We start from the raw sequence: 16,570 nt of genomic DNA on the forward strand, positions 1-16,570 counted from the left end.
ACTATGAACTAACATAACTTACAACAAACAGTTGTATTTTCATATATTAACTTTAATAAAGATGACTAAATTCTGTACACATATTGTTCATTGTTTGTTTATGATACCTAATGCATTAACTGATGCTAATGAATGGAACTGTATTGTAAAGTGTAGCTTGATAAAACAAGTATTTGTGTACTTTTGACTCTTAAAATATATATTAGCTGATATATTGGCCTTGGCCTTCTGACAGCTTGCCCCAGACTCCTCTCTGTGAAGGAATCTGGCACCTCACTTGTTAAACTCTTCTCATTAACATAACATTTTTCACGTGAGATTTCACACTTTAAATCTCTCATTACTGATATATTACACTTGTGAAAGCATATTGTGTATGTGCTGCTGTCTGTCTGGCTTCTCCAGGCCTATTTTGCGTGAAGTGTACTCCACCTCCTCCACCCAGTTGTGTGTGGGGGCGTAGCCTCTGGAATCTGGCCAAGATGGGAGAAGTTTCCCGATCATTTACTAAGAAGGAAATACTGTGTGGTCATGCCCATAAATGGGCTGATGATATCAGTTGCCAAAAATTGAGTCAGTTTACACCTGATCAATAGAGCCCTCTGGCTTATAGCTCACCTTAGGGATCCCTCAAGAGATTTAATACGTGTTATAGGCCATATATCTGTGGAGTCAGACTCCTAACACTCTATAAAGTAGGCCTCTTATTACTCGCATAGTAGGCTACGTACAATATAATATGACTCAGTGAGTCATATTAAATACAACCATGTCAATAAACACTAATATAAAATGTGTCAAATGAATATATCCTGAATTACTGTGATAGCTTTATTTTATTTTAATAATCGCGCTGCCTCGTAGGGTTAAATCATTATTGGGTGGGTTTATTCTAGTCAAAAACATTATATAATATGACTGAATCAAATGGTTTCACTCAAGTCAAAAACATTATTTAAAGGAAAATTACAGCTCCAGTACAAGTATAGTTCAATCGACAGTTTTTGTGGCACAATATTGATTACCGCAAAAATGTATATTTAGACTCATCCCTCCTTTTCCTTTAAAAAAAGCAAAAGTCCAACTTACAATGGAAGTGAATGGGACAATTTTTGGAGGGTTCTAAAAACAGAAATGTGAAGCTTATAAATTTATAAAAGCACTTACATTTGTTCTTCTAGTTTATTATTTGAACTGTTAAGTTGATTAAATTGTTGTTTTTGCAACGGATGTTACATCAACATGGCAACAAATTTGTACAATTGGATATAAGTTTACACAGATACAGATAGTATCACTAAACTCATGTTAAGACCATATGGTTTACATCTTGTGGCTATACTTTTAAAACAATATTTTAAATGTTTATAATTTTTTTTTTAAAGACAGAAATGATTGTGGTAATCAATATTATGCCACAAACACTGTGGATTGACCTTAACTTGTATTAAACCCCAGATATTCCTTTTATATGACTGATCAACTGGAGTTCATTAGATAGCAACAAAAGAAAATATCATGGTTCAGATCAGGTAGAAGTTTTTGATGTTGTTTTTGGTGTTTATTGCCAAATCAGCATCAATGGCTATATCATGGCAAGTACAAGTTATAATCAAATAATCAATAAATACAGCAAAAAAAAATATAAAATACAACACACACACACATATATATATATACACACACACACACAAACACACATTGATCAGCTACAGCATTATATCCACCTGCCTAATATTGTGTAGGTCGCCCTCGTGCCACCAAAACTGCACCAACCGCATCTCAGAATATCATTCAACACAATTGTACAGAGTGGTTATCTGAGTTACTGTAGACTTTGTTAGTTTGAACCAGTCTGGCAGTTCTCTGTTGATCTCTCTCATCAGCAAGACATTTCCATCCACAGAACTGCCACTCACTGGATGTTTTTTGTATTGGCACCATTCAGAGTAAACTCTAGAGACTCTCAAATCAGCCCATCTGGCACCAACAATCATGTCACTGTACAAATCACTGAAATCACATTTTTCCCCATTCTGATGGTTGATGTGAACATTAACTGAAGCTCATGACCCTTATTGTTGGTGCCAGACAACGATAAACCACAACATCAAAACCAGCTAATAATTATTAAAAAAAAAAGAAATAATTATTTGAGGTAACAATTGCACAGTTTCATCTTTTACTTAAGTCGCCAGATTTAGCGCATAAACATCCTTTTCGAGCTGTTTTCGTGTTTCTCTCAAGTCCCTTGACCACACATGGCTTCTTTTGCTTTAGAAAATCTAAAAAGTGCCCGTGTAACTGTTGCGGTCACTTTTTGCACTCTCGCCTCCAGCCTTGTTTTCAATCTCAGCGGTTCCTGGCAACAACGTCTTCGCCCATCTGACAGCTCGAGGTGTAGAACGAAGTCTTGTCCAATCAGCGTTCTTAGTTCTCTTAGCCACGCCCCCGAAACTCTTAAGTATAAAGTAAACTCCAGCCTCACTACACGCAGATATCTAAACGCTCCGAGAGACGGAAGACGCTGTGAACAACTTCAACCAGTGTTTCTTGTGTTTGTAAATAATTTCCCAGGAACCGAGAGAACGCACTTTTTGGAAGGAAAACATCTGTCGACTTGGTACAGTAAACTTTTTTTGGAAGTTTCTTTCTCTTTGACATCTTTTTTGCTTCATGTAGCCTTATATTACGGATCTTTCGAGATTAACGGACATTAAAGGTGTACAGTCAACTCAAACACCCAGCGTAATTGCTATCCACAGCCTCTGGTAGGCTTGTCTATACATGCACATGTCCACAAAAATGGAGCAACCGTTTTATCATGACGACTCGTTTCTCTCTTATGGTCACCCAGACGCTGCCCTGCACGACTACAAGCTTCTCAAGCAGAACATGAGCGTGAGCTTCGCCGAACCCTACCGGAACCTCAAGTCTCTCCGCTCCGAAAGCGACTTCTACGCGGCTGCGAACGGAGACGTGGGCTCGCTGAAACTCGCCTCTCCGGAACTGGAAAGACTCATTATCCAGAACGGTAACGGTATCATCACATCTCCCACGCCGGGACAGTATCTGTACGCCCGGAGCATCACAGAGGAGCAGGAGGGTTTCGCAGACGGCTTCGTGAAAGCGCTGGACGAGCTCCACCAAATGAACCACATGCCCCCGCCGAACGTGTCCATCGGAGCCGGCGGCTTGTCGTCCTGCTCGGCGGCTTCCTCCGTCTTTGGCTCCACCATGCAGCCGCAGAGCCCGGTGTACACCACCCTAAACAGCTGCAATCCCAACACTAACCTCACACCTGCAACTAACTACCCGACAGCCACCATCAGCTATCTGCCTCACCACCACCACCAACAGTACCATCACCACCACCAAGCCTCGACGCATCCCCACCATTTCCAGCACTCGCTGCCCAACGCAGGGCTGCATCCACAGCGACTTGTTACGCTCAAAGAGGAGCCACAGACCGTTCCTGACCTGCAGAGCAGCGACGGGTCTCCACCAATGTCTCCCATCGACATGGAGGACCAGGAGCGCGTCAAAGCGGAGCGCAAGCGTCTCAGGAACCGTGTGGCGGCCACCAAGTGCCGGCGGCGGAAGTTGGAGCGCATCTCCCGGCTGGAGGACAAAGTGAAAATCCTTAAGACGGATAACGCCGGACTGTCCAGCACCGCTTCCCTGCTGAGGGAGCAAGTGGCCCAGCTCAAGCAGAAGGTCATGACCCATGTGAGCAGCGGGTGCCAGCTCATGCTGACGCCGAAGATCAAGTCGTTTTAAAATGACATGGACACTGATAAAGGGGAAACACTGGAAGAGCAGATCATGATGTTTGTGATGTTTTTATTACAAATGATATAACGGCACTGAGTACGAAACTTGTATATTTCTAATGTGTTTTCTTGTAGAAAACTAGTGCATTTGGCGTTTAAATCTAATAACGTACTTTCAACTAAAAGCGCTTTTAAAAGCTTATGTGGACCATTATGAACGCGGGAAATGCCATTAAATGAACATTTCGTAACTTGTTGTTTTGAAGTGCTATCCAATGAGAACATTCCTGTAAGTTATTTGCATTGTGAGTCAGGTTGATCAAGACTTTTTTAAATGTATTTTCTGTTTGTTGCTTTTGTTTATATTTTTTATATTTAAGTAAAAGTGTTGAAAAGAACATCACTGTTTGGGTTGTTCATTGTATGCAAAGACTGAAAAGTACATTTTAACGGTGCTGTAAGCGATTTTAATTATTATTATTTTTTACAACCTACGTTAATGTCTAGAACTGTTCATCGCTTTTCATGTACGTCTCCAAGATGTCTAAGTGTCTATGTTCTAATTAAAATTGGCTAAACTTTTTAAACATCAGATTTATAAACATCCTTAATCATATACGTCTCAAAGACATCTACTAAATGTCTTGTTGACATTACAAACACCCTACAAATATAAATATAAATATCTTTAGATGTAAACACACACGTTCCATAGACGTATGGGTGACGTATATGCGCTACCAGAGGTGCAGCACCTTTAATTTGGTAAGTGTTTACAGAACTTCGCTAGCTAACACAACTTTAAAATCAAGGAGCCGTTTGACGTTGAAGACGTGCCCACGTTGGTTCTTTTTCAGGCTGACGCAAAGACCATATATGGGCTGTTTTGGGCACATACGTCACAGAGTACGCTTGCGGGAACCCCCGCCCACGCTACCGGTCAGGAAGTTCGCGCGCTTTGAAGTCTGAAGTTCGAATGAATGAGGCGCGTGTGAATGAGTGAAAATTTAGAAACTGGGGATTTTCCCCGCGCGCAGAAACCAGTTGAGTTCCCAAAACAGTTTCAGCGAAAAGAAAACTCGAGATAAAAACATGAACGCGGGCATTTTCCGGGTAGTTTGCAAAAAAAATTTAGCTGTCGCTCAGCACAAAAATAGATCGGAGTAAATAAGAGACAAACAAAACAATTAAGAGAAGTTCCCATAGGGAAATCTAGGGACTCTTTCTAATGATTTGCGGAAAATTTACAAGTTTTGTTGAACTGTCCAATGTAATAAACACAGACTCACATAAAATAAGGGTTTTGAAACGGCCTGATCTGATATTGGGCTGGTTTGAGCATTTCTGTAACTGCTGATATCCTGGGATTTTATATATATATGTATACACACACACACACACACACACACACACACACACACACACACACACACACACACACATATACTGGCGGCCAACAGTTTGGAATAAAGTATGTTGCTGTTTTGGAAGGAAATTAGTACTTTTATTCACCAAAGTGGCATTCAACTGATCACAAAGTATAGTCAGGACATTGGTGTAAAAAAACAGCACCATCACTATTTGAAGAAAAAAAATAATTTCATTTTTGATCAGATCTAGACAGCAGCCATCACTCCAAAACTTTATCCTGGAGTCAGGGATGGATTACCGACTGGGCCAATGCCCAGGGGCCTTTGACTGCCCAGGGACCCTAGGCTTTAAGGTTGGCGATCCCCCCCCTCCGCTCAAACTCATCAACAATGAAAACAAAATTAACTTTTGGAGGGGGGACTTTGCCAATCATAATCCATCCCTGCCTTGAGTAATCATGCTAAATTGCTAATTTTTGTACTAGAAAATCACTTGCCATTATATCAAACACAGCTGAGAGATATTTGGTTCATTAAACGAAGCTGAACATTGTGTTTGTTTTTGAGGTGCCACAGTGTGCAATAGACTGGCATGTCTTAAGGTCAATATTACGTAAAACAAACACAAAAAATAATCAGCTTTCTCTAGAAACTCATCAGTCAATCATTGTTTTGAGGGATGAAGGCTGTATAATGCTTGAAATTGCCAAAAAACTGAAGATGTCATACAAAGGTGTCACTACAGTCTTCAAAGATAAAGCACAACTGTCTCTAACAAGGACAGAAAGAGATGTGGAAGACCAGATGTGCAACTAAACAAGAGGATAAGTACATCAGAGTCTCTAGTTTGAGAAATAGATGCCTCACAAGTTTTTGAAATTGATGACTTGGACCGCATATTAAAGAAAAGAAGCCAAAAAAGGGCCCAGCATAGATGGGAACTCCTTCAATATGGTTCAAAAAGCACCCCAGGGTGATACCTCAAGAAGTTGGTTGAGAAAATGTCAAGGGTACATGTCTGCAAATTCTAGGCAAAGGGGGACTACTTTGAAGATGCTAAAATATACCACAGATTTGATTTATTTTGGATTTTGTTTAGTCACAACATAATTCCCATAGTTACATTTATGTTATTCCATAGTTTTGATGACTTTACTATTATTCTAATATGTGAGAAAAAAACAATTATATATATATTAAAAACCTAAAAAGCATTTCAAGAACATTACGAATTGGTTCCCAAAAAAATACTAAAATGGCAACCATACACTAACATAAGAGAAACGTTGTGTTTGCTAGGACGTCATACAAAATGTAGTCATCACCCGTCAGATCTATTAATAGGGAGACTAGGCATAATTGTAATGTGTTTTGTCAAATAAATAACTCTTCATGTTCCTGATCTTGGGTCTCAGATTCAAACACAATAAATACATTCCTGCATCTACTCCAAATATTAGTCATTTTAAAATCAATGATTGCATAAAAGACATCAAGTATTGATGTTGTATACAAGGGATTCCATTGAAACAACCTACCCTAGTTGTAATGCATTATGCAGCATCATTTAGAAAATGAAAAGCAGCAAAACTCCACATTGACTTGGATTCACTGCAACATTATCAATGATCAATTAGAACAATATGACAATTGTCTGTGTGCATGCTGGTATTCGAAATAAAATGTATTTTAGAAAGAAAAAGAATCATAAAGACAATAAAATTTCGACATGACATTTACTCCCGACCTTTGAACGTTTCACCAAAATAAAAAAAAGTTTCAACAAAATTCAATGAATTACTGCCATCTACTGATCAGATGTGAAAACCGTTCTATACGAAACAAATTGAAGTGTGCAATTTCTGCAACTGCGTTTGGTGCCGCTAGGGGGCAACAATCACACACTTTTTGTAATATTACAAGATCTACTGGTAAAATAAGACGATTCAAACGTAATGCAATAACGTCCTGTTTATTTGACATACTGAAACATACTGAAAATAACCAGAATGTTTAACAGCTCACATAAAATCAGACTGACTTACATTTTGCACCGTGTCCTAAATAATACCAATTTATCTCATAAGCATTTAAAACCAACAGAAATTTCAGAGCATGGGGGTTGCTGACTGGAACAGCAAATTCAGACAGAAAGGAAATGTTACACAGGGTCAGAAATCTAACAAGTGCATTTAAACTGCTAAAGGTTTGTTACGTTGGCTAAGACAGCTTTGCTAGTACTCTCAGGCTAAAGGCAAGTGCTCTGGCACTCCACTGAGTGGGAGTCAAATCTGGGCAAATACAGCACCACTGTTACTGCTTGGAGAAGAACTCCTTGCTCTTCTGCACATCAGGAACAATAGTGTCACTTCCTGGTTTCCATCCAGCAGGACAAACTACACAGAACAGACAGATGTGTTATTTTGAACTTCTGAGAGGGAGAGTGAAAATTGTGATATCAATTTATGCAAACATTTCTGCATACAGGAAGATACAAAATCCTAAATTGTAATAACTATAAACAAGTTACCCTCTGTAACGACTCAAGTCTCTGTTAATGTACATCACTAACTTAGCGTGTTACTTCATGTTGATAAAGCACAAAAAGTTTACCACACTATTGGTCATACATTTATTTGACCTCCACAAGTGGTTTGAGTGTCATGCTTTTGACTCCATTTACAGAGCTCTTTTTAATTAGGGCCATTTAGTGTCACAGAACAGCATCTCTGGGCATTACAGCATGTTTGAGGGGGTTTAAAAAGAGCAGCAGCAGCTCTGAGGGGGGACTAAGAGGGGCATTGCCCCTCTAGATTTCGCTAGAGTCCCCACCAGAAACTTCTGATGCCCCCACACTGACTGAAAGACAGCAAAATGATCAGTTTGTACCAAGTACGGCCCTGCTCACTCACCTTCTCCATATTTGTCAGTGTGCTGGAAGGCCTGCACCAGCCTCAGTGTCTCATCGACAGAGCGACCCACGGGCAGGTCATTGATGGTGATCTGCCTCAAGATGCCTTTATCATCAATCACAAACAGACCTCTGTGGGAACAAGACAAGAGAAAGAGAGAATCTAGTTTGCATGGCAATAAAATGTATCTTTACAGTACTATGCCCACTTTGCAGTACACGTGAACTTTATCAAGTACACTTGATCACTATCACCTGCTGTTATCGTGCACGGAAATGTAGAGGTGATAAATGGTGGTAGTTTAACTGAATCAGCAACAAACGTTACAATGACATCACAGACCTGTAGGCAATACCCTCATCCTCTTTCAAAATGCCGTAGTCACGGGAGATGGTCCGAGTCAGGTCAGCCACCAATGGGATGTTCATTGAGCCCAGTCCACCCTGTTTCCTGGGGGTGTTGATCCTATCAGGAGCAAGCAAAGCGTAAAGATGACCCCGTTAACACCTGGTATTAAGATGCATTTTTGGTGATCCGATTACATGTGGTCAGCACTAAACGGGGTCAAAAGCGTTTTGTGCTCAAAAACAAAACCACATACGGATGCGGTCCAAAACACATGTAACCACATCACATTTGAGGTGTAAACAATAATCCATGTCGAATGTCTCGCATCAACAGCGAAGTGACACCCCTCACCAGTCAATCAACAGCTGAGCAAAAACAAGAGTTTAAACTTGGCTTTAAAAGAAAATTATGATCCGATCTGAAAATTTTAAAAAGCATATATATATATATATTATATATACACACAAGGACCAGAACTTCACAAATCTTATTCAGTGTGTCTGAAATCAACATGGACGAACATCTGCAGTTCAGGTTAATACAGGTAGTCCACTAAAATAACGGACAATTCTGCTTGAAATATTGCATTTGAGCTTGCGGTTGTGCATATGGGAGAAATAGTGCACCATTTTTTTGCACTTTCTTTGTCTTTTCTGACTTTGTTGCGCTTTAATATCAGGCAGTAACACATTGTGTTTGATGTATGTTGTCATGAAACAGAATCACTCCCTTCCAAATCTGAGCCCAACTGGTCACAGGAGACACATTTAAACAACCAGGTGTAAACCGAGATGTGTCTCACTTGACCACATGTGATCAGTCACCCGAGACACATCTTGATACCAGGAGTAAATGGGGTCCATATGTAGTATGACAGTGTAAAGGAAACCGACTCGATGGAAGTGGGTGGTTGCTGCAGAGCACTTTAACAATGATTAACATTTTTAACAATAGCTACAGGAAACAAATGCTTTCTGTTACATAACATGTAATGTTGACCGATATAGAGATGAGTTTATGAAGGTACATATTGTGTGGCAGTAGAAATGTGTTGATCAGTAAATATTTTGGTTTGCCTCTAATACCATGGTATATCCAAGCAGCTATCAGTGGGCAAGACTGCTTTACATTATACATGGAGTAATGTGGCTCATCCAATCAGAATTTAGAATCAGAAATGCTCCAAACTGATACTGATATCCATCCAGATTGTTTAAACTCTGTCACTCATAACTGGTTATATGTAAGCTCTCTGGTCACAGTCTCAATTTATCATTTAAAAGTGTCCTCTGTAATTTTTTATCATGGACTTAAGTCTAAAGTATACTTGACTCTTATGCGAATGCTAGCCGTCTGCGTATAGTCAAATGCTCACTTTTCAAAATATGCTTCATTTGACTGCGCACGCATCCACAGGCTGTTGGCGCATGCATGCTATGAGATACTAGACTATTTCTCCTCAGTGGTTTAGACACCAAAAGATGTCTTTATGGTCCTTCAGACTCGAGATATACAAATGCAGATATCTCCAACCTCGTTTACATGCACATCCACTGTTGTCGTTTCCACCTTTGCCTTGTTTAGCAGCGATTGCATCATCTTCTAACACATCTTTGTGTAAGCAATAGGTCAACTGTGTGTTGCTACCTTGATTTGATTTGAATTAGTGCAAATAAGTCCATACTGCACGTTCAGAGGATGCATGGTTAGAAAAATAGGGCTGTATAAGTTTAGTGCTCGAGAACTCTGCTAATGACAAAATTAGCATGACGCATTCCATACGCAGACTAGGGCTGGGATAAACGATTATTTTTTTAAACGATTAATCTAGCGATTATTTTTTCCGATGCATCGATTAATCTAACGATTAATTTTTTCAGTCAGATTCGATTTCGATTAGATTATCTTCCCATTAATTGACTAATAGCAATTTATACATGTTGATTTACATATCTGAATGGGAAAAAAAAAAGAATTCCTTAACATTGCAACATATGTTTATTGCTCTTAAAATTCCAAAATAAAAGACTATACAAGTGCAAAGTAATGCATTCTTAGTCAGAGGTAGCATTCAATAAAACCTTGAAGCCTTGAAAACACATAGGCCTAGCTTACTGAAAAAAAGTGCATCTTGTAATTTTTCTTTCACATAAAAATAACAACAACATATAGTAATACACTCTGCCACTCACCTTTTTCTTAAACTCAAAATTCAAAAATAAAATTCAAGTAAAAGTGTACAAGAGCAAAATAATGCATTCTGATGTCTAGCATTCAATAAAAAAAAAAAAGGTCACCCAGCCACCCTTTCTTAGAGCTATTGAAAGAATACAGTAACTATTGTAAACTTGGGGGCTTTAAGCTAATACAGAAAGTTATTTTCCAACAAAAAATAAATAATGAAAATAAACATTCAGAATTCAACATTTATGTTGAACATAGGCCTAGCTTACTGAAAAAAAAAGCATCTTCATTCATATGCAAATAACAAACACTCTGACACTTTCCTTTCGCCTTAAGAATACTGTATGTGTGTGTGTGCGCGCGCCGGGTGGCTCCTCTTCAGGTGCTGGTGCATTGCCGTGGTGCTAGAATGGAAGGCCATCTCCATTTTGCAAAGATGACATATCACGGAATTGTTTCCTTTTAAATTAAAGAATTCCCAAACTTTAGAGGAACGAGTGCGTGCCGCCTTGCACTTCTGATAGTCTGAGGAGCCACTCGTTTTGCTACTACTCTCCGGCGCCGCCATCTTTGTTTTGGGTCTGACGAAATGACGCGCATCCCAGCCCTACACGCAGACGCATCCACAACTGACCAAAGTTTACTTTGGGCTTTACACGGACATATAGAGGTGTGGATGCAGCATCATTCATACATTGGTGAAACAATTCACCGTGAGCCATTATTAATTTAATCCATGAGTGTCCAATAACAGAGCGGTTTCTGAGCGAGTAGTATTCAGCTGGTCATGTGATTCTAACATGGCTGCCACCATGAGGAGACCCTCTCCATGTTGTATAAACAGCTTTTATAAGATTACTGATATGACTGGAGTCCTCATCTCATGTGAGCGGTCAACATTTCTTTAAGAGAAAAACTCTTAATGAGGAAAAATTTACTGTGTGCACCTTTAAAGTTATACCAAAGCTGCATAGTTCAAGACATTTTACAAAACATTTAGCTCAAAAGTCTTAGCTCAGTTTCTCTTAACGGTTAATGCAAAGAAAAAAGCTTCCTCTAATTATGTAGCCAGTACGACTACAACAAGAGTGGAAGTTTCTAGAACCAATAAACTGCTGCAGCCTTCCTTTATCAGTGCCTCTTCAACAGCATTATCACAGACAGCCAGGGTAAAAGACCACGTTACATAACCACTAACTACGTGAAGCCACAGAAGTCCCACTGGGAAATACGTTAACATTCACAACCATGTTAAAATTATTGGACAAATCCAACGCACAGGCTCTAATCTCTAATATCTTACTATAATCTAATGTTCATATTGATTCAGGATGACATATGTAATTTGGCACCTGATATCGTGTGTGCCTAATGACTACTGAAATATATATAATCTCATTTGATTACTTTCACGTTTTACTTGGAACTCGATGGACACAATCGGTACAAATCGTAGAGCAGAACCTCTACCAGTTGACCCATTCATACTGTTGCATAATATGTACATATAGTTAGCCCTACTAAGGAAGATATGAGAAACAGCCAATAGGGATCCTCACCATGCCAGATGGCTGAAATGAGAGTCTGTGGAGGCAGCGATGACCTCACAGCCGATTTTACGGAACTCTGCGGCCCGTTCACTGAACGCGATGATCTCAGTAGGACACACGAAGGTGAAGTCAAGTGGATAGAAGAACAAAACGACATACTTCCCTAGAAGATCAATGAGAGAGAAAAACTTAAAGCAGGTTATGGCTGACTACAAGCATAAAAATGGAAAGAGTTGGACTACAAACAGACAACCAGTGTTCCTAAAAGTAGTTTAAATGACCTTTAAAGCCCATTTTTACCCCAAACTACAAACACAATATTAGATGCTTACCTTTGTAGTCAGAGAGCTGAATGTCTTCAAACTGTCCATTTACCACAGCTGTGGCCTTGAACTTAGGGGCAGGCTGTCCGATCTTAGCGTTTCCAGCAGACATGTTGAGGACTGGTTGCTACTGCTGACACAGAAATAATTAATCAAATTTAATTATAATTATTGCACAAAAAACAGTCAATTAAATTGTGTAATTGGTTATACGATTTAGCTTGCACTCAGGAAATCTGATCCTGTAATCTAACAAAGAATAAACAAGATGCTTTTTAGCTTTGCACCGAAAGGTATCCATGTATAATGCCTGCAAAAGGCTTGCAGCAGATTGCACACTGCAGGTCACATGATAGTCAGCTGTTCTGAACAATGGGCTTCCAAGAATTTAATCAAAGAAGCCGTTGAGTCTGCACACGGGCATTCAGCCAAGTCAAGTCCAAGTTCAAATAAACTGTACGTTTACACACAATAACATGTCCACCGTGGGCTTTTTTTTATCAATCAAAATTAAGATTGTAGGTTAAATGTTACATGAAAGTATATTTTAGGACCTGTAGCTGGTCGCAAACATTTTTACTACCTTTTTGCCTTTAACAGTTTATCTTCAATGGTCCTACGGTATGAGAAAATGGGAGGATTTTTTATGTAATATTTTATTATTGCTTTTTCTCCCTTATTCTCTCTAATTTGGAATGCCCAATTCCCAATGCGCTCCAAGTCCTCGTGGTGGCAGTGTGACTCCGTGTCAATCCACGCATCTTATCACGTGGTTTGTTGAGCGTGTTACCACGGAGACGTAGCGTGTGTGGAGGCTTCACCCTATTTCCCACCGCATCCACACATAACCACGCAGAGTGATGTCACACGTAAACGTTGGCTTTCCATTAATACAATCCTAATGGCCTGGCAACTGAATACTAGTGTTCATTTTGTCAGCTGTTTTTTATTTTGTCTTAGTCATGTGTCAAATGTCCTTTTTAGTTTTTATCATATTTAGTCAACCTTAACCTATTTTTTTTAAGTCAAGTTTTAGTTTACAAAGTCTGGGCATTTTAATGCAGTTTTAGTCAATGAAAACGGTTGACATTTTTAGCCATAAGAATATTATTGATAAGCATGTGTCAATCTAGTCTATCCAAAACCTAATGTGTAATATATATATATATATATATATATATATATATATATATATATATACACACACACACACACATGCATTTAATTGTTGTTGTCATTGTAGTGTTATTTTTCCCATAAGATTGATCTTATCATGATGATCTGATCAATGATGCAACATGTTGTGAGCTGCAGACAGCGGGGGTGAGAGACGAGCGTCTCCATGTTAAGAGTGCGCATCAGCCGGCGTATCTCTCCCGGTCCGACTCCCGCTCAGATTGGGTCTCTGACACCCACCAGAGTTTTGTAGACAGCCGGAGGCGGCATGAAGTTTGATGGTGGCGGCTGCCTAGTAATTCTCTATGCAGGAAAAACCCTGATATGCCATATATATTCCATAAAGCTGCTTTGAAACAATGCGTGTTGTGAAAATAAAATGTGAACTTGACATGTGAACTTCCTGAAAGTATTTTGTGTTAACTATCCAAATGCACATACAAAATATGATGTTCAGGGACTTTATAAGCATTTGTGCAGGCACTTGACTGAGGTCGACTCCACACACTATGATTGGCCCTGTGAGCTGCGATAGCGCACAGTAACAATATCTCTGCAAAAACTGATTGTGTGAAGGCCACACCAAATACATAAATGGGTCAATGACCCTCTGAGACTTTGACCTGGTTAAAAAAACAAGCGTGCTTATACACTAATATAACCTTGGACTTAGGATGGACCCCACTGAACCTCACCGAAATTACTGTCCAATTGAACTGCGCAGCACTTCACTGATCTCTGCCTGCATCACCTCGGTCTAATGATGGACTACACTCTTATAATAGAATATATAGACTATCAATTAATTGCCAACAAAACCCTTCATCAGTCAACTAACAAAGGGCAACACATCTATGTGAACTTCTTCAGATAATCCAGGATGAACTTCAAAGACATTAATCATTAATCTTACAGTTCATTACAAAATCTTTGTTTAAACACTGACCCTTAACACTTACAATTTTTCTCCATTAATCAACATCTTATGGAGTTTTTTGTTCTTTGCCACAGTCACCTTCAGCTGCTCACTGGTGTTATAAAAACAATTAGTATTCAATTACTTATTTTTAACCACAATTCACAATCGTATTTTATCAAACTACACAATGATGACTCATAGACATTATATACATTACAGTTTTATCTTCTGTAAAGCTGCTTTGAAACGATGTGTGTTGTGAAAGGCGCTATACAAATAAACATGACTTGACTAATATACGCAATTCTGGCTACACTTGCAAGCGACAGGTGCACTAATGATTCCGAAACGCTGGAAATACGAGAAGAACTGGAATGCATGCATGAATCGTAAATATTCGCATTGTATGTGGAGTTATTTAGCCGCTTAGCCACACGAGCTAAACCAAGTAACGTGCAAATGCACGGTGGGGTGATATTACATAAAACTGATATTGTGTAAACCCCATAAGAAGAAGCTTTAGTTTATTCAGACTTAAGTAATCAAGTTAAATGCACGAGGACATTACGTGTTGTTGAAATACTGCCCTGCAAACGGCCAGAACCACTAAGCAGCGCCCGGCGTTTTCCACGCGCACGGTCTTTTGTTCGTTTTAAATCAGCAAAACTATTTTACAGGCATTTTGGCATATGCATAATGGTACAGTACCTCCTTATAAGTGTAAATACAAACTTACCGGTTCTGTGTGTTGAAGAGGCGTAAACGGTGAAGCCAAATGCACGAGCACAGGAAGATCAATCCGCGCGACGTGCAGCAAAAGTCATGAGAGGGGGAGGTACAAAGTTCACAGAGGTATACCAAAATACAAAATAAATACAAATAATACCGTTTTAAAATTATTAAAACAATAACGATTATAACAATAGCTATACTACTTTTCCCCCATTATTCTATTAATTCATTATTTTAGCAATTATGTAAGATAATTAAATCGATTATATTGTGTTGACCTTTTCATCATATGAATAAATAATGTTCTATAAATAATTTAATCCATCAAAAGGAACTGTACACAGGAGTGGGAGAAAAGTTAAAAGATTGTGTATTTAGTTTCCATCTGATTCTGTAGCCTTTTCAAACTCAAGCGGACCTTGTGAAGATGCTGGAGGGAACAGCTGGACAAGTATCTATATCCACACTAAAACGAGTCCTATATCGACTGCTCAGCAAGGAAGAAGCCACTGCTCCAAAACTGCCATAAAAAAGCCAGACAACAGTTTGCAAGTGCACATGGGGACAAATAATGTGGATATATTGAAGCAACATCTCAAGACATCAGCCATGAAGTTAAAGCTTGGCTGCAAATGGGTCTTCCAAATGGACAATGACCCCAAGCATACCTCCAAATTTGTGGCAAAATGGCTTAAGGACAACAAAGTCAATGCGTTGGAGTGGCCATCACAAACCCCTGACCTCAATCTGAACTGAAAAAGCGTGTTCGAGGCCTACAAACCTGACTCAGTTACACCATTTCTGTCTGGAGGAATCGGCCAAAATTCCAGCAAGCTTGTGGAGGCTATGCAAAATGTCTGACCCAAGTTAAACAATGTAAAGGCAATGCTCCCAAATACTAACAAAGTGTATGTAAACTTCTGACCCACTGGGAATGTGATGAAAGAAATAAAAGCTGAAATTATTCTCTCTACTATTATTCTGACATTTTACATTCTTAAAATGAAGTTGTGATACTAACTGACCTAAGACAGGGAATGTTTTCTACAATTAAATGTCAGGAATTGTGAAAAACCCATTCAAGTCGTGTGCAAGACAGAGGACTGCTGTCTGGGCATCGATGAGGCTGGTAGGGGGCCAGTCCTGGGTAAGTAGGTCATTTTTAAAATGAGTGTTTGGATTGAGACCCATGTGTATGGAATATGCTTCTGCCCTGTGTCCAGAAAGGATGACCTGAAGAATATGAAAGTGGCTGGTTGGTTGTAATTATTCTAAAGGAGGAA

The 16,570-nt window shown here is 39.3% G+C and overlaps 2 protein-coding genes across 4 annotated transcripts; one reads left to right on the forward strand and one right to left on the reverse strand.

The window, feature by feature from the left end:
• Nucleotides 1-2,501: 2,501 nt before the first annotated feature.
• On the forward strand, nt 2,502-4,322 carry LOC127651588 (transcription factor JunB-like). Of its 2 annotated transcripts, XM_052137488.1 has the most exons (2): nt 2,502-2,623; nt 2,858-4,322. In XM_052137488.1, the coding sequence occupies exon 2, from the start codon at nt 2,896-2,898 to the stop codon at nt 3,778-3,780; it is 885 nt and encodes a 294-aa protein (XP_051993448.1). In that variant the 5' UTR covers nt 2,502-2,623; nt 2,858-2,895; the 3' UTR covers nt 3,781-4,322. The 2 variants fall into 2 exon arrangements, with proteins under 2 accessions (XP_051993448.1, XP_051993447.1); XM_052137487.1 differs by having other exon boundaries at nt 2,508-4,320.
• Nucleotides 4,323-7,096: 2,774 nt separating this feature from the next.
• LOC127651597 (peroxiredoxin-1-like) lies at nt 7,097-15,386 on the reverse strand. Of its 2 annotated transcripts, none has more exons than XM_052137499.1 (6): nt 15,292-15,386; nt 12,470-12,593; nt 12,147-12,300; nt 8,398-8,520; nt 8,056-8,186; nt 7,097-7,539 (listed from the first exon to the last, which is right to left on the reverse strand). In XM_052137499.1, exons 2-6 carry the CDS (start codon nt 12,570-12,572, stop codon nt 7,457-7,459), a joined length of 594 nt encoding a protein of 197 aa, XP_051993459.1. In that variant the 5' UTR covers nt 12,573-12,593; nt 15,292-15,386; the 3' UTR covers nt 7,097-7,456. The 2 variants fall into 2 exon arrangements, with proteins under 2 accessions (XP_051993459.1, XP_051993460.1); XM_052137500.1 differs by having other exon boundaries at nt 12,470-12,590; nt 15,292-15,377.
• Nucleotides 15,387-16,570: the final 1,184 nt, after the last annotated feature.

The sequence above is a fragment of the Xyrauchen texanus genome, chromosome 11, assembly GCF_025860055.1.
Source record: "Xyrauchen texanus isolate HMW12.3.18 chromosome 11, RBS_HiC_50CHRs, whole genome shotgun sequence".
Lineage (NCBI taxonomy): Eukaryota > Metazoa > Chordata > Actinopteri > Cypriniformes > Catostomidae > Xyrauchen > Xyrauchen texanus.